This window comes from Chanodichthys erythropterus, chromosome 24 (assembly GCF_024489055.1).
Source record: "Chanodichthys erythropterus isolate Z2021 chromosome 24, ASM2448905v1, whole genome shotgun sequence".
NCBI classification, from domain to species: domain Eukaryota; kingdom Metazoa; phylum Chordata; class Actinopteri; order Cypriniformes; family Xenocyprididae; genus Chanodichthys; species Chanodichthys erythropterus.
Genome location: NC_090244.1, coordinates 3,998,824 through 4,020,878, shown reverse-complemented (window position 1 = coordinate 4,020,878; position 22,055 = coordinate 3,998,824). Strand labels below are relative to the sequence as shown.

Here is a 22,055-nt window from a genome sequence, read left to right as displayed (position 1 = left end):
TTTGGGTTGTTCTGCTGACGTAACACTGCAAAAATCTATGCAAAGAAATATGACAGCATGAGCTGTGGAAAATAATAAGTGATCTAAAAGCTTGATACAGCGAATGCCAGTGAAAACAGGGCAAGTCTATCCCTCACAGCCTCACTTTCATACCTGTCATGGCGCTGCTTTGAATAAGGTCTATTGTGTTGGGTTATAGTCACAGTTACAGATGGTTGGACCCTTGGGTGCAGTCAAGCCTTCGCATGGAACGGGCAGACCAGGGGGGCGTCCCACCAACGCTGGCCTCGACCAATACTGCACCACCTTTAGACAGTCTTATGGTGATAACGCACATACACACCACACAGTAACCTTAGATTCAGTCTAACTTTTCATCAAACTGTACTTTGTTTTTTTATATATGATTATAGACATTGGTCTGTTTAGACTTGCTTCTGAAGCCACATAATATTAGGTCACATTTTTCCAATTTCAAACAATAGTCTTTTTCTATGCCACATTTTGAAATATAAACAGCCATCCATCTTTTCTACCACACATTATAATGTTTTGATTCTTTGTTTTACTTGAAACATTCAAAACTCTAGATAGTTCAAGACCATTTGTATTATTATTTTACTCACGTTTATGCTGTTTCAGACTTGTATGTTGTTTTTAAGAGAATTTTTGAAGAATCTTCATGCAACTTGAAGTTGTAAACATCAAACCTGGACCAAGTGAATAATTATTTAAGTGAATATAACGTATATGTCAGTTGTACTGATTACTTAAAAAAGCTCTGTAAAATTCTTCAAAACATCTACTTTTGAATTCTACAGAAAAAAAATAACATCATACAGGTTTGGAACGACATGGGTGAGAAAATAAAAACAGAATTTAATTTTTTGGATGGCCTAAAGTATACCTTTATTTTAAAAAAACTTTACTTGACATAGTTTTAAAAATAATTATTGGCCAAAATGTCAATATTGGTGCATCCTTAGGGTGTGTTTAAACGACAATAATGTGCTAAAAACTGAAAAGTTGTTAAAATGATCCCCGTTTACACAAATCCACGAAAACGTCCTATAAACGTAACACTTCATGTGCATGATGTCATAAATTAGCGTTTTAGATAATGATTTCCACTTTAAAAACACAATTTCAAAAGTTTGCATTTTCAGGCCCCCAAAAACAGTTTTACTGTGTAAATGAATGACCAAAACGCATAAAACGTATTACGTTTTTGGTTGAAAATGGTGTCGTATAAACAGCCCCTTAGTTCCACTGTAGATATCCATTAAAATTTATTTGCGCTGTAGAATATAAGATGTCGAATCTGTCCTGAGTCGTGTCCTCTTTTATCCAGGTAAGGAGTTATTCCTGCCAAGTGTAGGTCATCATTTTGGGACAGGTTACTCTGCCAACCACCGTCCTGTTCTGTACTACAGCTCCAGCCTGGACCGCTATGATAATCCACAGTTTGGGTATGGCCCAGATTGTGTGTACTTGTTTTTGTGAAATATCAGGACATAAATGTGTATAATGACATGGGTATGACATGGGTATTACAAAAAAAGGTGAAATATGAGGACATTCAGCATGTCCCCACTTTTCAAAAGGCTTATAAATCACACAGAATGAGTTTTTGTGAGAAAGTAAAAGTGTGCACAGTTTCCTGTGATGGTTAGGTTTAGGGATAGGGGTAGTGTAGGGGGATAGAAAATACGGTTTGTACAGTATAAAAACCATTATGTCTATGGAATGTCCCCACATTTCACAAAAACAAACATGTGTGTGTGTGTGTGTGTGTGTGTGTGTGTGTGTGTGTGTGTGTGTGTGTGTGTGTGTGTGTGTGTGTGTGTGTGTGTGTGTTTGAAATTGCACATACACTCCACATCCTTTTTGCACCTCACTAAATCATTTTAGACACATACACTTTTCGCCTTTTTCTTCTCTCTTAGTCTCTCACTGTTGGACAGTTTTGAGTCTCAATCGAAGCGTCATTACCAGCGTCTGGCTCTGCCTGACGGGACGGCGCCTTTGGCCTGCCCGGGGTCCAGACGCAGAGAGAGTGGATATTTGCAGCTCCAAACTCAGCCAAGACCCGTGAGAGCCAAAGACACACACATAGAAATGTGGCACCATGCCATGTCACTTCACCCTTGCCTCATTGTTCTTTTACTTTCTCTCTGTCTGTCTCTTAGAGAGCAGCGTCCCATCAGACTGAATATAAAGGCACTTACATTCCTCACCGCCTCAGAGTTTTAGGTAAGTATTGTGGTTTTAAAAATTAGCTTCCTAACTTAGTTTGTTGTAGATTCAAAGGTTCTTGATGTTGCATTCTAGGTGTCTCAGATCACTGTGTTTGTGTATTAGTTGGACCCATAGAAGAGAGTGGATACACTGAGGGAACCAATCTACAGCCAAACACCTTCCTTCCTCAACACATTAACATGGTGTGTGTGTGTGTCAGTTCATCATCCTGTTGGCAAAGTCATTGTCAAGACATTTATTTAGCTGCACGTTTCCATAATTCTTAATGTTGTATTCATGAGAGTCACAATATCAAATCCTTTTTCCATTGTTATACTGACTCTCTGCTCTGATTGGGTGATAATGGTTGTCAGGACGACGCTCGTAGGATACAGGAAAGTGTGACGAGGACTGACTTCCTGCCCGGATCTTTCCTACAGGTGGTCTCTCTGTTTCTCTCATTCTCTGCTGTTACTCTCTCCATCAACACCACCACATTCATGTGATTTTTATAATGTGTGTCAGCTGGATGAGGTTTGCATTTAATGTGTGTGTGTTTCAGGGCAGTGAAGCATTACCAAAACTTGCCTCCCGTGCACTTCGAGAAACTGGATTTACAAGAGAAACCCAAAGGCCTCTGACCAGTTCAGTGAGTATATCTTTCACTCTTTAGATAAACTATACTATTAAGACAACATCAAGTTCTCTGACCAATTATTAGGATGTTCTGCCCACAGGCCTCTCTGCAGGGTGGCTTTAGTGAGGACAGCAGACAGAAAACTGGACCTGCTGTAACTAGATTGTCCATTGGGCCAACGGTAAATAAATCTAATATATTTGTTTGGCTATGACTGTTCAAATAGATTTAAATGAACAGCCAATGGCAGTCATGGGAAACCTGGAAATATCAGGGAATCTCAAAATTGGGATCATGGAAAGTTTTTTCTATAGGCAATGAACATTTCTAGTTACGTTCATTTTGAATGACTGAGAATTCATTGGTTAAAGACTGCTAAGCAGTGTTGGAAGTTACTTTGTTTTCCCATTTATTGACTGACGGCTTTCCTGTCCCCGTTGAGAGAAATCAGGTGTGCAGAGGCGTTGTGTGTGCTGTGTAAACATGATGGTTATTGTAGGCTAGTTCTAGACTAAATGTGAGTATACATTTAAGGCCCCCTTCACACCAAGAAAGATAACTATATTTGCGTCCACACCAATGAACAATAACGGTCTGTTTATTCTAAGCTCACGAGCTACGGTTTCAAAGTGTGTACAACATGTTTTTACTGTTCTTGTTGCATTTACACGGCCTTAACCAGCAGATGTCCTCAGCATGCTATGTTTTGAGTGAGTAGCTAGTGTAATCGATCTAATCAAACAGTGAATTTAGCTGCAAAGACAATATAGTGGAATAAAAACAACACCTAAGCTGTGTTCCATTCGACAGGGTCCCTACGCAGTGTTCACTGCTCCCTACTCCCTGAGCACGGTATATCAGTTGAAGTGGACTTCGCTGACAATAATCGTTCATTTGGAACGCCCTGCAAACGTCATCAAAGAAAGTCGACAGTGTCGCGGAGATTGATGACATAAATAAATAGATATTTTAATTTACTTTCGAATTTAAAATCGACTCTTAACTGTAAGAGCTCTTAGCTGTAACTCATGCCATATGAAAATAAATTCTTATTTGGTTAACTGTATAAATGTATTCTTAATCCATGGTCTCATGCGCTTTCTTTTCCACGCACAGCCGCATAAACACTCCTGAGGTAACATTAAATAAAATAAATGATAGAGCTTTTCAACACTTTTACTTTGTCATGCCTATTCATACAATAAAATATACAAATGTAACACTCATCGCCATAACCATTCATACTTTCGTTCATATAAAATGTATAAATAAATACTCAAAACCAGAGAGCCGTTAAACTCTTTCAACGGCTCTGCTTCGTCGTAGTTCTGAATGTAACGTGATGCGCAATGACAGTTGGGTAATTTTACCTCTCTACTTCCTGTGAAGTGATGTATCGATGTTCCCTTATTCCCTATGCCGTTCGCAGTGCCCTTCGAACGGAACATGTTCGCTCCCTTCGGAATGGAATCTCACTTAAGATGGCGAAATACCGTGTGAAGTCCACTTCACAGTCCACTTACGGTTGAATGGAACGAACCTCTAGTCTTTTTCACTGCAACTTCAAAAGAAGCAACACGAAACTAGCGCTGGATACCTGAGGTCATTTTGTGTTACACTGTTTACTTGCCTGTCAAATTGATTACATCGTTAATACTTCTCACTGTTTATTCAGAGGGTATGACCGATTGTTTTCCATATATACATTTCCTTTCAAGTATCCTTGAAAAGGGGGTTTGACTTGTCAGACAGCGGTGGCTTTTTCTGGACCTCGGCAATTAACTTCTCCTTAATGTTGTCTGTCATTTTAAATCATAGTTTTAAATGCACGAGAACTTAAATCCGAATGGATTCTGATTGGCTGTCAGTGTTTTATCGTTCAACAGCTAGAAAAAAATCTTTCTGAAAGTGATCCCAACGATATCATTCCTCACATCATTATCGTTATAGTTGTTTAGAATGATTTTTAGAACTACATCGTTATCTTTATAGTTATCGTTCTTGGTGTGAATGGGCCTTTACTCATTTACTTCTTCTCCTGCATCCTATTCTTCTGTATTCCAGAATGGCAGCACAGCTGAAGGGCTTGTTTGTTTGAGCTGTGCCCTCGACTGTACAGGCATGAGTTTGCATTCCCTTCAGCCTGAGGCTTTTGGTCTGAAAGGGCGTTTACATTTGCCAAAAATATAACTTTTTTTGTTTTTATAAAAACAAACTGCCCAGTCCAGATGAGAAAAAGTAATGCAAAAGTAATGTAATGCATTACTTTCCATATAAAGTAACTAAGTAATCCAATTAGTTACTTTTTTAGGGAGTAATGCAACATTGTAATGCATTAATTTCAGGAGTCATATGGGCCACTTTTATAATGCTGTTTGTCCTTTTGGGATGTTGACAGCCAGCCTGGACACTGCACCATTATATTAAAGAAGGGGAACATTCTGCGTAACATATTAAGAAAGAAAGTCAGATAGGTTTAGAATGACATAAGGGTGATGTATTTCTGTAAATGATGTTGCGGGATGCACTGTACCTTTATATTACACTGTCAAAAAAAAAAAAAAAAGATGTGTTCTCCATAGAAAAGCTATTTGAAAGACAGTCTGTTCTGTGCCAGTTCCGATTTAATGTCACAAAAAGCTCTCAAAGATAACACGTCTAACCTCAGCAACAAAAGTCATCCACTTGAAAGATGATTGGAAATCTGCTATATTTTGGCATGCTGCTGCTGCTTTAAGAGGGATTTCTAGAATGGTTTTGTGTACTGTCTGTTCTGTATTCTACAGGGCTCATCAGGATTCGTCCTGAACGCCCCCAACATCACAAGCCTCTCACATACACCAGCCGACCCACAACACTTCCTCACACACTACCAAAGCAAGTGAGTCATGTCTGTCTCTGTGTGTGTGCTCCTGGTACTTGACTGGCAAAACTGATTGCTCATTTATTTAAACTGACTGTCAGTGTCCTGCAGACATGGGCAACTACTGCATGACATGCTGAAGTATTCTTCCAAACCAGAGGGTTGCTCTGATTGGTTGCTGGGGGAATGAGTGTGTTGTGATTGGTTGCTGTGGGGATGAGTGTGTCCTGGTTGGTTTAAATAAGGTTTTCATCCTTAAAATTGTTGTAGGTTTTGTGACAAATCATCAGTGGAGCAGCAGAGATCAGATTGGGTGAGAGGAGGCATACAGAGACACAGAGAGAGCGGGTACAGTGGACGAGACACGGATAGGTACACACATAAACACATGTACATTTCTCATTCATGTACATCTGAACACTTGTTAATTACATCCTCTGTTTGTCTCTCTCTTTCACACAGGTTTAATCTTAGTGGATATAATGTCCTGGCTTCACAATAAATATGAAATATTGGTTCATATAAAATACTGTCAAACTTAGCCTGATCATTTCTACTTGACATTTTCAGACAAAATGATAATGCTTATATTTAGAGGTGTTTGCTAGGCTTCACTAGAACTGTTATAGTATTAATCATACTTAGGGTTTGTGATTTGAACAAACCCTTAACACTAAGGGCCAGATCCAGCGCAAACCCTCTTTTGGCTTTAAAAAACTAAAAAGACAGACAGAGAAAAATTAGCACTGAAAAGGCATGGACAGGGTTATGTTTGTGGCTGACCTTATTGCATATGCATTTTTAGGAGTTTCCGTTTCAGACGCAAATAGTTATGGGAGCCGAGTATTTAAATGAATTGCGCAAGGTGATTTACTAAGGTATGAGCTAGTCAATTTACTGGTATTTGCGCCATTATTTACCACCCCCTCAAAAAAGCATGTTTTAAACCAGATGCTGATCTGCGCTGCTTTTGGTAAATTGCATTGTTCATTATGGAAATGATGCGTCTTTAATTTGCATGTCGTCAGTAGACCTGCGCTTTTTAGGAATTGTGCTGTCATGGTAATTCACCCTGTTTAGTAAAGCTGGCCCTAAGTATTACATTTAGTGACTTTCAAAACACCAAGGATATTTTTTTCGTGGAAGACAATAAAAGCAATGAATAAATCTCACAGACATTGAAAAGGGGCTCCATGTTTGATTGGACCTACAGTCAAACCAAAAATTATTCAGACATTGATCGTAATTCTACGGAAGAGGATTAGGGCCAAGCAATAATAAAAAAATAAAACCATCTCGAGATTAAAGTTGTTAAATTACGAGAAAAAAATCGAGATAAAATGTTGAGAATAAACTTGTTAAATTACGAGAAAAAATTCGTAAAATTTCGAGAAAAAAGTAGAGATAAAATGTTGAGAATAAACTTGTTAAATTACGAGAAAAAACGTGTTAAATTTCGAGAAAAAAGTCGAGATAAAATGTTGAGAATAAAGTCATTGAGTTACGAGAATAAAGTTGTTAAATTACGAGAACAAATTCGTTAAATTATGAGAAAAATGTCGTTTAATTATGAGAAAAAAGTCGAGATAAAATGTTGAGAATAAAGTCATTAAATTATGAGAACAAATTTGTTAAATTACGAATTTGTTCTCACAATTTAACAAACTTTTTTCTCGTAATTTAATGACTTTATTCTCATAATTTAATGAGTTTATTCTCAACTTTTTTCTTGAAATTTAACAATTTTTTTCTCGTAATTTAATGAGTTTATTCTCAAAATTTTATCTCGACTTTTTTCTTGAAATTTAACAACTTTAATCTCAAGATGTTTTTTTATTATTGCTTGGCCCTAATCCTCTTCCGTATAATTCATACCTGTTGAATTTACATTTTTAAATGAATCTGACTGATGAGATCTATTACGAAAATTAACCATGGTTATATTGTAGAAAAAAAATGTAGTAACCATGTTTTTTTTCGCAGGATGATTACCACTTGTATTACCACAGTGTTACTGCAAATACCATGGTTGATTTGTGGTTACCATGGTTTATAACCAAGTTTTTTGTTTTACTTGTTGTAAAACCATGGTTAAGTTTCATAAGAGCAATATTTAAAAAGTTGAATGAATGCGCCTAACTGCCTTAAAGAAATGTAATGATGTGTTAAGTAATCTTAATCAGAAATGCGTTGACAGCGTGATTGCTTTGAATATTAATTATGAATTTTGACAAATGTTGTAAATACATACAGTGAAATTATTGTCAATGAAAAATTATGCAAAATAATGACCAAAATATTTATTTCAAATGAATAACATATATGTTGATAATCATTCATCAAGTCTCACACACTGCAGTGTCGCGGTCATTATTTAGACAAGAACTGACACGTGTGATGAAATAATCCTGTGTGTTTACGAGCCACGGCTTTCTCCGATAAATTCACAGCAATCATCAGAATATCTCTTCTCCTGTCTCTGAAAATGTCCAGATTTTGAAATTATCCCATGGTTTAACTCAGTTTAACTCAGAGATCTTGTCAAATTTTATAACCATTTTTTAAACCATAGTGAATAAACTGTATTAATGAATGAAATGTTCAAGGTGTCTGAATAAATTTGGCTTTGACTGTATAAGCAACCACCTAGAACCCTAGCAACCGCATAGCAACGTTCTAAAAACACTCTTAACCCTTAAAGGGTTAGTTCACCCAAAAATGAAAATTCTGTCATTTATTACTCCCCCTCATGTCGTTCCAAACCCGTAAGACCTTCATTCATCTTCAGAACACAAATTAAGAGAACACCTCATATGACTCATCCATAGACAGCAATATACACTTTCAAGGTCCAGAAAAGTACTAAAGACATCCTTAAAACAGTCATGTGACTGCAATGGTTCAACCTTAATGTATAAAGTGTCAAGAATACTTTTTGCGCGCAAAAACAAAACGAAAATATCGACTTTATTCAACAATCTCTTGATGATCTCTTGAAGATGAACAAAGGTCTTACGGGTGTGGAATGACATGAGGGTGAGTAATAAATGACAGAATTTTCATTTTCAGGTGAACTTACCCTTTAAGAAATGCATATCAACACATTGGCAACCAGCTGATGGCGACTTTTGCTCAAAATGTTAACATTTTAATTGGATACACACTGTTGTAGAATGCATTGAGCTGTGAATAATTAACATCAGCAATCATTTTGACAGCAAGTCATTTAAAAAGTGATGAGCAACAAAATTATTTCTGTAAGACTGAATGCAAGACCAGGAATGTTTATATCATTTACATAAACCTGGTCAGCAGATTGAGATAGATACACCCGATACACATATGTATGCACAACTTATGTACACAAGCCCCTAGCCATGCTGAGAAAGGAGTGGCACCAACTGAAAGCTCAGTTGTCTGGCATATGGGCACAGTTATGGTGCCCGCTCAGGTTGGTGTGTGCATGTGTGTACGCTTCTCTCTCTCTCATCTCAGGGCCAATGTTCACTCTCCCACGCAGGCAGATCGTTCATTATCCTTAATAATCCTTATGAGAAAGAGAGAATAGGGACTGATTGAATGAAGGAACACTGGTCTCGTGCTTAATGTTAACACTGAAAAGTGATTGTCTATTAGTGGTTTAACGGTTGCTGAGGTGTTGCAGTAAATTGAGCAATTTGAACATTAGCAGTCAAGCGTCACCAATATTATTATTGTCCATATTTCAGTTTAGTGACTTCTGAATATTAGTATTAAACACTATTTGACTTTTGCTGCACCATTTACACTATATGGACATAAAGGACACCTCAGATTTGCATGGTAGACTGGTTGAAAAAAGACCAGAATATCATAAGACTTCAAGGTGGTCCAGTAAGCAACCACACCAGAGCACCTTAGCAATGCAGTAACAGCCACATAGAAACACCCTAGCAACCACCCAGAACATTCAGGCAATAAGTGCACACATTTTCTTAAGTAAATGAAAATCTAGTTTTCACATTGCAGTTTCCTAGCCTTGTAACAACACTTTTAATGGCTTGCAGTGTAAAACCGACCAACTGGCATATAGAACCTGCAAACATGCCCTACTTAGGAGCAAAATCATACTCGCTCGACCATGATGGCCCCTCCTCTCTTGTGCTGACACGCTGTCACAATGGCTCGGATTACATTTCAGACACCAGATGACTTCTGCTGAGATCTGGCAGTGACAGAGATATAACTGTGAGTGCCTGTAACAAGGGTATGAAGTTTCAAGCGCCGCAGAGGCAGTCCGGTGCTCATTCACGGCTTGCTATGCGGCTGACCTTGAGAGAATGGCGTTAACGTAAACTAGCAGTAAGCCGCTAAATGATTAAGCACAGAGACTATGTTCTCCTCCTCGGGCCTGGACTGTGTCAGAGCGCTCAGCCGCTCCAGAGATACTCGATACTTTGCGCCCAAGAATCCAGGGCTAAGAGCTATGCCAAAATCTCTGAGCCAGACTTACAGTATGCCTTTAAAGATGTCATATAATAAGAAATCAAGTCATTTGAGATGAGAGATTATTCGACATGTTCTTGTCTCCTTTTTCTTTTTTTCCTTTTTCTTTTTTTTTTGGCTGCCAAGCTAATTTGAGGTGTCATTCATGTCTGTAACAAACGTAGCAGGACGAGTTAAGGGCCGTTCACACCAAGAACGATAACTATGAAGATAACGATAAAGATATAGTTCCACTGACCACACCACAACTATAACAATAACGTTATAGAGAAACAATATCGCTGGGATCACTTTCAGAACGATTTTTTTCCCCAGCTGTTAAATGATAAAACACTGACAGCCAATCAGAATCCGTTCAACTTTACTCGCACATTTAAAATGGCAGATGTCATTGCGGATACATTTCTTCTTCTCCTGTGTTTTGATCCAGAGATTCTTTACTCTTTCATAAGATGCATAATAGCACCCCCTACTGTTACGAAAACTTATTTTTCATAAGGGTGACCTTATTGCATATGCATTTTTATGAGTTTTCCTTTCACACGCAAATATTTATGGCAGGAGAGTATTTAAATGAATCACGCAAGGTGATTTACTAAGGTTTGCGCTACTCAATTTACTGGTATTTGCAGCATTATTTACCCAAAAAAGCATGTTTTAAACCAGATGCTAGTTTGCACTGCTCTTGGTAGAATGCATTGATTATAATGGAAATGATGCATCTGTGTCTGCTTAAATTAATCGCTGAGGTACAGCAAAGCCACCACTGTTTGACAAGTCAAACCCCCTTTTCAAAGATACTTTAAAGAAAATGGATATATGGAAGACAATCCGTCCTACCCTCGGAATAAATGTTGAGAAGTATTAACGATGAGATCATTATGTCAGGCTAGCAAACAGTGTAAAATAAAATTACCTCAGTTATCCAGTTCTAGTTTCGACAACATGCTATCTTGCTTCATTTGAAGATGCAGTGAAAAAGACTAGGCGTTGTTTTTATTCCACTATATTGACTTTGTCAGCTAAATTCACTGTTAGATTAGATCGATTACACTAGCTACTCACTCGAAACATAGCATGCCGAGGACACCTGCTGGTTAAACAGTGTAAATGCAACAAGAACAGCAAAGACATGTTGTACACTTTGAAACCACAGCGCGTGAGTTTAGAATAAACAGATTGTTATTGTTCGTTGGTGTGGAAGCAAATATAGTTATCTTTCTTGGTGTGAACAGGCCTTAATTTTGGTTATGAGTTTGTTTGAATCACTAACCTGAAGTTTGAGCAATTGTAATCTGTTCAAGTCTGACATTGGATCCATTTCCGGGATCAAATGCTCTATCAACTGCCAAAATCAAACAACAAACAGTGCTAATGTACATTCATTGTGTGCTGTAATACTACTGAAAAATAGTGATCCTAACTTTTATCTCCATACTGAAATCTCATACAGTGATTCATCTTTTATGAATCATTAAAATATTGGTGTCTGGGATGCCGTGAGCCTGGGGACTGTAGCGTACAGTGTGATTTTCTTACATGCTAAGCTTAAATGTGTGATATGAATACAAATGATTGTTAAAATAGTATTCTCAATTGTTATAAGTAGAGGCTTGTACAAGGAAACAGTATTCCTTAAGTCACAACTTAACCAGGGAATAGTCATTCTTGTTTTAGTAAATACAACAAATGGTAAGTTTTAAAGAAAGGCAGAGCCTGTTTACCTTAAAATACAAAAATTGCAACACTTCAGCAACCATCAAAGCACTTTTTGATCAAATGTCTTTCACAGCTGAAAGAGATCGCAGATCTACCTGCCAGAGTCAACACAACCCATCCCGTCATATACGCAAATGGCTCAGATGTCTTTGAAACAGCCAAGTTTCACTTTGCAAAGACATTCCTTTATTTTCATCTGCCAGCCTTGTCTTTTTGCCTTCCACAAAGTATCTCAGATCTCACAATAAAATACTGCAGGTATTTGCACAATTGCAGATATGAATAAAAACGTTTTTGCGAATAGAAAACTGGCTGTTTTAAAGACACCTGAGCCGTGCACATTTGCATATACGTGATGGGTTGTGTTGATTCTGGAGTGGAGATCTGGGCGGAGACACGCTTTTCTCCACTTCCTGTCACAGGTTGTGCCAAAACACTTGTTTCAGACTCTTCGCAGCAATAATGACAGACTCATTGCATTACGTAAATATTTTAACAGATGGGATTCGACACTCTCAGGGAGAGATGAGAAGTGACAGGAGATGGAGAGAAAATTTAAACAGCACAATGATTGATGAAGGAAGAAAAGGGGAAGGAGGAGGAAAGGGCAATAAAAACACTTCTTGACTAGAATAAGAGAGTTGGCAGATGTGAATGGAACAGAAAAGTAGGTACATATAAGACTGGTATCGGAGGGAAAGACTGAACAAATGAGGAAAATGCAAATTGGAGGGCAGTGATTTCTACAGATGACCTCTATAATTCAAAAGATTTATTTCTTCATTGTTTCACTTAAGTGTTTTGTAACAAATAGTTTTGAGAAAGTATGGCTTTCTTCTGTAGAACACAAAAGTTGAATTAAATACAGTTTTGCATGTAAGCTTGTTTCTGCCACTAAATAAAAAAAAATTAAAAACAGATCTGCAACTTTTTCTCACAATTCTGACTTTTTTCCTCACAATTGTGAGATTTAAACTTGTTATAAAGGAAAATTACACAAAATTATCATGCAAATTTAACTATAACTCGCAATTGCGACTTTATATCTTGCAATTCTGACTTTATATCACACAGTTCTGACTTTATAACTCGCAATTCTGACTTTATCATGCTATTTTAACTATGACTCGCAATTTCAACTTTATCATGCAATTCTGACTTTATAACTCGCAATTCTGATGTTTTATCACACAATTCTGACTATAACTCACAATTCTGACTTTATAACTCGTAATTCTGACTTTATAACTCGCAATTCTGACTTTATAACTCGCAATTCTGACTTTATAACTCGCAATTCTGACTTTATAACTCGCAATTCTGACTTTATAACTCGCAATTCTGACTTTATATCACACAATTCTGACTTTATATCTCACAATTCTGACTTTATAACTCGTAATTCTGACTTTATAACTCACAATTCTGACTTTATATCTCACAATTCTGACTTTATAACTCGCAATTCTGACTTTACATCTCACAATTCTGACTTTATATCACACAATTCTGACTTTATATCTCACAATTCTGACTTTATAACTCGTAATTCTGACTTTATATCACACAAATTCTGAATTTATATCTCACAATTCTGACTTTATAACTCGTAATTCTGACTTTATAACTCACAATTCTGACTTTATAACTCACAATTCTGACTTTATATCTCACAATTCTGACTTTATATCTCACAATTCTGACTTTATAACTCGTAATTCTGACTTTATATCACACAAATTCTGAATTTATATCTCACAATTCTGACTTTATAACTCGTAATTCTGACTTTATAACTCACAATTCTGACTTTATATCTCACAATTCTGACTTTATAACTCGCAATTCTGACTTTACATCTCACAATTCTGACTTTATATCTCACAATTCTGACTTTATAACTCGTAATTCTGACTTTATATCACACAAATTCTGAATTTATATCTCACAATTCTGACTTTATATCTCACAATTCTGACTTTATAACTCGTAATTCTGACTTTATAACTCGCAATTCTGACTTTATATCACACAATTCTGACTTTATATCACACAATTCTGACTTTACATCTCGCAATTCTGACTTTATATCACACAATTCTGACTTTATATCTCACAATTCTGACTTTATAACTCGTAATTCTGACTTTATAACTCACAATTCTGACTTTATATCTCACAATTCTGACTTTATAACTCACAATTCTGACTTTATAACTCGCAATTCTGACTTTACATCTCGCAATTCTGACTTTATATCACACAATTCTGACTTTATAACTCGTAATTCTGACTTTACATCTCGCAATTCTGACTTTATATCACACAATTCTGACTTTATATCACACAATTCTGACTTTATATCTCACAATTCTGACTTTATAACTCGTAATTCTGACTTTATAACTCACAATTCTGACTTTATAACTCGCAATTCTGACTTTACATCTCGCAATTCTGACTTTATATCACACAATTCTGACTTTATATCACACAATTCGGACTTTATATCACACAATTCTGACTTTATATCACACAATTCTGAATTTATATCTCACAATTCTGACTTTATATCTCACAATTCTGACTTTATAACTCGCAATTCTGACTTTATATCACACAATTCTGACTTTATATCACACAATTCTGACTTTATAACTCGCAATTCTGACTTTATATCTCACAATTCTGACTTTATATCAGACAATTCTGACTATAACTCTCAATTCTGACTTTATATCACACAATTCTGACTTTATAACTCGCAATTCTGACTTTATATCTCGCAATTCTGACTTTATAACTCGCAATTCTGACTTTATATCTCGCAATTCTGACTTTATATCTCGCAATTCTGACTTTATATCACACAATTCTGACTTTATAACTCGCAATTCTGACTTTATATCTCGCAATTCTGACTTTATATCTCGCAATTCTGACTTTATAACTCGCGATTCTGACTTTATATCACACAATTCTGACTATAACTCGCCATTCTGACTTTATAACTCACAATTCTGACTATAACTTGCAATTTTGACTTTATAACACATAATTCTGACTTTATAACACACAATTCTGACTTTATAACTTGGAATTCTGACTTTATATCACACAATTCTGACTATAACTCGCCATTCTGACTTTATAACTCACAATTCTGACTATAACTTGCAATTTTGACTTTATAACACATAATTCTGACTTTATAACACACAATTCTGACTTTATAACTTGGAATTCTGACTTTATATCTCGCAATTGTGAATTTATATCACACAATTCTGACTTTATAACTCGCAATTGCGACTTTATATCATGCAATTCTGACTTTATAACATGCAATTCTGACTTTATATCTCGCAATTGTGAATTTATATCACACAATTCTGACTTTATAACATGCAATTCTGACTTTATATCTCGCAATTGTGAATTTATATCACGCAATTCTGAGAAAAAAGTCAGAATTATGAGACAAAAAGTCACAATTATCCTTTTTTTTAATTCTGTGGCGGAAACAAGCTTCCATAGTTTTGTGTGTTGAACAGACACAAGTTGTTATTCATTGATAATATTCTCCAAGATTGCCCATCATAATCAATAAAGCTAGACATCTTCTTGCAGTGGATACACAGTCTTTGATACCGGTTGGAGTGATCTACTTTGCTTTGCATTGTGTCACATGGCTCGCTTGCAGTGTTAATTTGGTGTTAAACACTATTTTCATTTTTATACCATCACCCAACCCACCAACCTGCTGGATCTGTTACAGTCTTTGTTCTGGGATCTCATCATTTACACATTAAGCGCTGCTCTGTCTCAGTCTTTCTCCCAAATCACTGACTAACGACCCAGGCCTTTTATGGAGCGCACCCCCACTACTATCCTCTCCCTGATGTTTCTCTTCTGTCCGCACGCCTCCTCTCTAACTTTCGCACATCGAGTCCTTCAAGCAAAAGACGAGAGAGAACATTTACTTCTATTAGTGCTAGCTTGGCTAGCTCTTCCCATCTGTCTCAGATCATGTCAGTGCTGCTCCACAGCCAGACAGCTAGGATTCTTAGTGGAAACTCAGTAAATTCAGAAACTTAATTTGCCTTCTAGAAACTTTAGTGTAGGATTTTTCCTGCATGGTCAGGGCTAGGACTTGGAAATATATTTTGAATATTGAAAATATTCTTATGATGATTTTTTGGGTCATTTTGATTTATTTCTCTGAATCAGTTTCAATTAATTGATTAAAAATTGTATCTATTTTTGCATTATCACACAATTTTTTAGCCAATATATTTTTTGTAAAAGTGTATCATTAAATATTGTTATTAATTAATTTATTATTTAGCAAAAACCCTGCCTAATTTGTAAAACTTGCCTTGTTTCATTTTAACTAGATTTTTAGTGTTGACATTGAACATTTGAATCTATTTGTGAAAATCAAATTAGTCAAAGTCAAAGATAAATATGTATCGGCTGGCATATGGGCATATATATTGCAAAAGTATAGCTATGTTGCCCAGTCCTAGTCAGGACTGACATCAGAGTCCAACTAGACATGAATCATTGAAACATGTTTGGCAAACTCATTGGTTATTTAATAAGAGAATATTTGGTTTCACCAACACACATCGCTGCAATTGCAGCATCAAGTTTCTTATAAACAGTACACTCGTGTAAGGGTAGAGTTCCAGACACACTTACACACACTCACAAACAGAAATATCTGAGTCCTGCTCTTAATTAGAAATACACAGCACACAGTAATGTAGTTTTGACGCAAGTTGTGCAGTTTCACAGGTCTTCACAGTTGATTTTTACAAATCACAAGATTAAACCCTGTAATCATTGAAGAGAGTCCTGTGTTTGAGGACTGCAACAATGGTCTGGCCAACAATAATGCCTTCTAATAATAGCAACACTTGCTTATACTTGTGTGGAAGAAACTGTTGCGTATTTGCAAAGTTAATTCATGGGGTTTTGAGTGATGCTATTTTATAAACTATTTGAGAAACTGTGTTATTGATACACTGCCAAATTGAGAGGCTACATTTTCATGTTTCAAGTGCATTAAAAGGATTTTTCACACAAAAATAAAATGGCATCAGTTACTTACACTCAGGCCGTTCCAAACTTTATTTCTTCTGCTGAGCAAAAGTGAAGATATTTTGAAAAAACGTCTCAGTGGCTTTCATTGTATGGATAAATATCTTCTTTTGTTTTTCACAGAAGAAAGAAAGTCATACAGGTTATGAATGACACAAGGTTAAGTAAATGATGGCAGAATTTTCATTTTTGGGTCAACTATCCTTCTACTTTGCAACCAATCAGACATCAATTTAATGTTTATGTTAATGCACATGCTTTTTATTAGAGCGACTTGCAGTCGCTTTCTTTACCCCATAAAGCATTCTGGGGTTACTTAAGTGCCAATATCAGGGCCCCAATAACTCTTAAGTTAGGGATTGAACCTGCAACCCTTGCATTAATACTTCAGATGAGTAAAGCAGAATTGTGTAGCATCTGCACCAGAGTTGCAAAAAATAGTGAATGTTGGCTGAAACTGATGAACCTGCATTTCTGTTTGCAGAAAGTACACACTTCAGACTACCATGACCCATAGAAGAGGTGCGAGTATCAAGGTTCTTCTTGCTCCTCCCCTTCATATTCGTAATCCATTTCAGATCTCTCATACTCTAACTCCGCCCCCTCGTAGCCTTCATACCCCTCCCCCTCGTAGGCTAGCTCCTCCCTTTCATACTCCAAGCCGTCATCGTCATACCCAAGCTCCGCCTCATGAAACGCCACACTTTGTCTCTCAGACTCCGCCTCTTTGTCATTACTTTGTGTTCCATCCTCATCCCCTGTTGATGGACCCGACCCATTTGTTTCTTTCTCCTTAGCAGCTGCCAAGTTCAGGGCGGAGCTCATTCGGAGTTTCTTGAGTATTCCGTGAATGACTGGATTAGCTGCCGCTGCCGCAGCGGCCGCCGCCTCCTCTGCTTCCTTCTCTGCGCGTTCTTTTGCCTCTTTCCTTCTCTCTCTTGCCTGCAAGACCTCCTCAGCCCCTTCCCCGACGATAAGCACCTCCTCCCCTACACGGGGCGGCTCCTTCACAGGGTTGTGGTCGTAGGAGAAGAGTCGCAGCGCAGGAAGATGATGCAAGTTTGGGAACTCCGATATCCGATTGCGGTCCATGTCCAGAATCTCCAGCTGCTCCATCTTGAGGAGCACTCGCGGAAACTCCTGAAAGCGGTTTCCGTACAGCCAGAGTCCTCTCAGGGCCTCCATGCGCCATAGGTCCGAGGGAAGGGTGCGCAGACGGTTGTCCCCGATCTGCAAAGAGCGTAGATTGGGAAGGTCGTACAACTGCTTGGGGAATCGCTGGAAGTAGTTGCTCTCCACCCAGAGGCAACGCAAGCTCTGCAAGTTCCTCACTTCAGGTGGGAGGCTCATCAGCCGGTTGCTTCCCAGGTAAAGACACGTGAGATTGGTCAGCTTGCACACAGTGAGGGGAACATCTTCGAGCTTATTGAAGTCAAGCGCCAGAGTACGCAAACCCTGCAGCCGCGCGATGCCCTTAGGCACGTCGCGGAGACGGTTTCCACAGACGTAGAGCTTCTCCAGGTACTCCAGATCCAAGACTTGACGAGGAAGTCGACGGAACTTGTAGTAGCTCAGGTCCAACACGGGATCTCCGCTCGCCAAGAGGTCGTCGACTCCGAGAGGCAGCTCCTCGTCCTCCACAACCTCCTCTTCCTCCACCTCCTCCTCTCCTTCATCTCCCTTCTCTTTATCCTTCTTCTCCTTTTCCTCACCTCCTTCGTCCTCGGCCTCTTTTCGGGACGAGTTGCCCATACCCTCAGCCGGCTAGCCCGGCGTTTGTCCGTGTGTGTCGTGAGAGTGTGTTTCAGGACGGGGTAAGAGGGTGAGGCGGTCTGTGGGGCTGGCCCCCCCTCCCCGTGTCAGTTTCACTCAGTAGGATTGACCCGGCAGTGACAGAGCCAGCACAGCGACACATGGTGCTCTGACTACAGGCGACTTCCCCTCAGTCCCAGTACAACGAGGTCCAACGTCAGCAAACACGGCAGTGATACCAGCTTGGAGCCATTCTGTGTGTTTGTGTGGATAGCTTTGAATAAAATTCCTCAGAATGTCTTATTATATGCTATAAAACAGATTATGATAATAATAGTAATAGTAATAATAGTAATAGTAGTAGTAGTAGTAGTAATAATAGTAGTAGTAGTAGTTGTAAAAATAAGTATAACTGTAACAGGAATGAAGCTTAATTTTGTCTCTGTAATGTGAACTCAAAAGTAGCTGCCAACATATTAGCTAATTACTCCCGTTTTCACTGTTAATTGTTTATTTTTTAAATAAATTGTTTGTTAAAAGCATTAAATGACTCACATTACAGTCACAAACTTTCAGTTTCAGTCTGTCAGTTCTGATTGTGTGAACGCTGGTGCTGAGCGTCTCTCTGCCGACACACACAGCTCCTGTCCCGGCCGCCCGGTCTGTGGATCCCGGTCTCGTACACTCGCTCGCTGTGACCTGGCCGGCGGCAATGTGAACCGAACCGATGATGCCAAACTGTAACTCCGGTTTGCGTGGTCCTAAAATCAGACAAAAATCCTCTGGAGATGTCAGTGTAAAGTTTCCAGAAGCGATTTCTGCGTTTCTTTCCAACGTTGTGCGATCAAAGCAGTCTCGCGTTTCTCCCTCTCTGTGTGTGTGGAGTTTGAGTAAAGCGTTGCCATGAACCGTCTCTCTCTCTCTCTCTCTCTCTCTCTCTCTCTCTCTCTCTCTCTCTCTCTCTCTCCCTTAGCAACCAAAACAGGGACATGCGACTTACACACGATTGTCACGTGGTCCTGGGGGAGAGAGAGAGAGAGAGAGAGAGGCGGTCAAATTCCTCTATTCCAAGTTCACGTTACGCAATAAAGAAACGTATTTATAATTTTTTTTTAAACTGTATGAAATATTTATTAAATATATTTATTAATATTAAACATTCGTATATTTATTGTAAAATAAAACGTGATTGTATAAATTATTAAGGGGTTTAAACTAAATAGCCTGCATTAATGTTTAATAAATATATGAAAATACATATTTATAAATATGTTACATATATTGACTTGTAAGCATAATAACATTTGTAAAAGTTAAAAGCATAAAAAGTTATTTGCCACATATATTAAGGAAATATATTAGTATGGATGGAAGTAAAACAAAACAAAACAAAAAAAGCCTTCATGGGGAGAAAGGAAAACTAGTGGACTAAAAAAATTAGTAAAATTAGTAATTAGTAAAATCGTTGGTGTCAGCAAATCAACCGAAACAATTTTCTGTGCTGCTCAGGACATGCATAATTGCATAATATCTTCACACAAAAATAAAGAAATAAATGTATTTTAAAGGTGGCACAGTGAGGACAGACAGATGAAGGCTGAACAAACTGCTAATTTTAGTGAGATGATTCACTCTCAGCTGTTCTGCTCTGAAACGAACATTCAAAACTATATGATATTTGGATGAAGTCTACTCCAGAGGCTGTTCAAAATTATATATAGGCTACTATATTGTGAACTATTGATCTGTAAAGCATTATATAATGTTGTTATTGGATTATTGATGAAGTCTCACCAAAAGTCCTATTAATACAGAGTACATTATAGAGTATAGCGTCTTCAAATTATGATTTGTGGTGTTACACATACTGATAAGTGTCTGAATCACTCTCTGCCCTATATAGGTGATTTTCAGCTGAAGTGTTGATGTAATGCATCAAAGTTCAGTCTTGATGTTCCACGGTGTCAGAGCAGCACAACCCCCTAGTGGCCATTTCTTGTCATAAGCCCTGTGAACCTGAGGGGGAGCGTTGACATCCAGGTATTCTTCGGTCAGAAATCTAGACTAAAGATCAGTTTCGTTTATTATGCTTGAGATACTTATGCTTCATTTGAAGTTTTCTCAATATTAATGCACAACCATATTTTCAATTCTTCCGTTATGAAATGGTCCATTTTTGGCATCATTTACAGTCACCATGAAATCAAAATGGTTGGTTCTTGTTTTGTTTTTTTATATAGAGTAATCACAGCAAAATCCCCAGGGTTAAATCAACTCTGCTCAGAGTACATATGGTCCCTCTCTAAGTAGTGTTAAAGTAACACTGAAGCAGAGTTAAAGTTAATGAGATTAGCAATTAATAAGGCTGTGACTTAAGTCACTTGAAGTTTGTTGTTTTTTCTTACTTCTTTAGTGATTCTGCTTGTTAACAGCAGGTGTTCATCACTAATGCGCAATCATTAATTGCTTAATTATCTCATTAACTTTAACTCTGCTTCAGTGTTATTTTAACACTATTTAGAGAGGGACCATATGTACTCTAAGCATAGTTGATTTAACTCTGCTGTGATGCAGTATTTATTCTAAATGATTTATCCATGAACCTTGTTTTTTTAATTCATGTGTTCTCATAATAACTTACCCTCCATCTTTAACTCTGATCTTCTTTGATGAAGTGTTTACCGGCACGAGTCACAACCTGTCACTCACATGAGACCTAGCAAACCACAACCATCCAATCAACTCTCGATGGACAAAATCAAGTCCCGCCCTACATTTTTTCTTGTTTGAGAAGCCGTTTCACTCGGATATGCGCCACAATATGGAAGAAAAGACTATCGCAACTTCCGTTTCATGTTGACTTTAAACACTTGTATTTTAATAATCGGTGGGACTTCACAAGGTTCAGGTTTTTGTTGTTAATTCACTTTATTTACACCTTTTTTTGATAATACAGGCTTTCTTTAGCGAACAGAGGACAGTGTGAATGTTTTGGATAACAGTGAACACGGAGCTATATCCATCTTTTGAAAGTTGTGTTTTGCTTCCAAGACACTGTGATGTAAACTAAATGAACTATTCGATTCAGTGTTAAATGTTTAAGTGGATAAACACGTAATAAAAGCGAACAATAGTCTGCATCTTCTATCTGCATCTATAACTTTATGAATGTATGAAGGCCAGGGGTGTAGCAACCATTACAACTGTTTATGCATGACTCTATTTATGACCAATAATTTCTAAACCACTTTTTAG

General features: G+C 37.6%; 2 protein-coding genes across 4 annotated transcripts; one reads left to right on the top strand and one right to left on the bottom strand.

Annotated features, from left to right (window-relative positions):
• Nucleotides 1-211: 211 nt before the first annotated feature.
• Nucleotides 212-20,984, top strand: saxo4 (stabilizer of axonemal microtubules 4). 3 transcript variants are annotated; one of them, XM_067380305.1, is made up of 11 exons: nt 212-323; nt 1,352-1,469; nt 1,947-2,091; nt 2,190-2,253; nt 2,362-2,441; nt 2,613-2,678; nt 2,801-2,887; nt 2,976-3,056; nt 5,662-5,756; nt 6,009-6,110; nt 6,201-6,928. In XM_067380305.1, exons 1-11 carry the CDS (start codon nt 212-214, stop codon nt 6,238-6,240), a joined length of 990 nt encoding a protein of 329 aa, XP_067236406.1. In that variant the 3' UTR covers nt 6,241-6,928. The 3 variants fall into 3 exon arrangements, with proteins under 3 accessions (XP_067236406.1, XP_067236407.1, XP_067236405.1); XM_067380306.1 differs by lacking the exons at nt 6,009-6,110; nt 6,201-6,928 and adding an exon at nt 20,704-20,984; XM_067380304.1 differs by having other exon boundaries at nt 6,009-6,928.
• LOC137015067 (leucine-rich repeat-containing protein 10B) lies at nt 16,367-19,698 on the bottom strand. Its single transcript, XM_067379730.1, has one exon. The coding sequence runs from the start codon at nt 18,798-18,800 to the stop codon at nt 17,580-17,582; it is 1,221 nt and encodes a 406-aa protein (XP_067235831.1). The 5' UTR covers nt 18,801-19,698; the 3' UTR covers nt 16,367-17,579.
• Nucleotides 20,985-22,055: the final 1,071 nt, after the last annotated feature.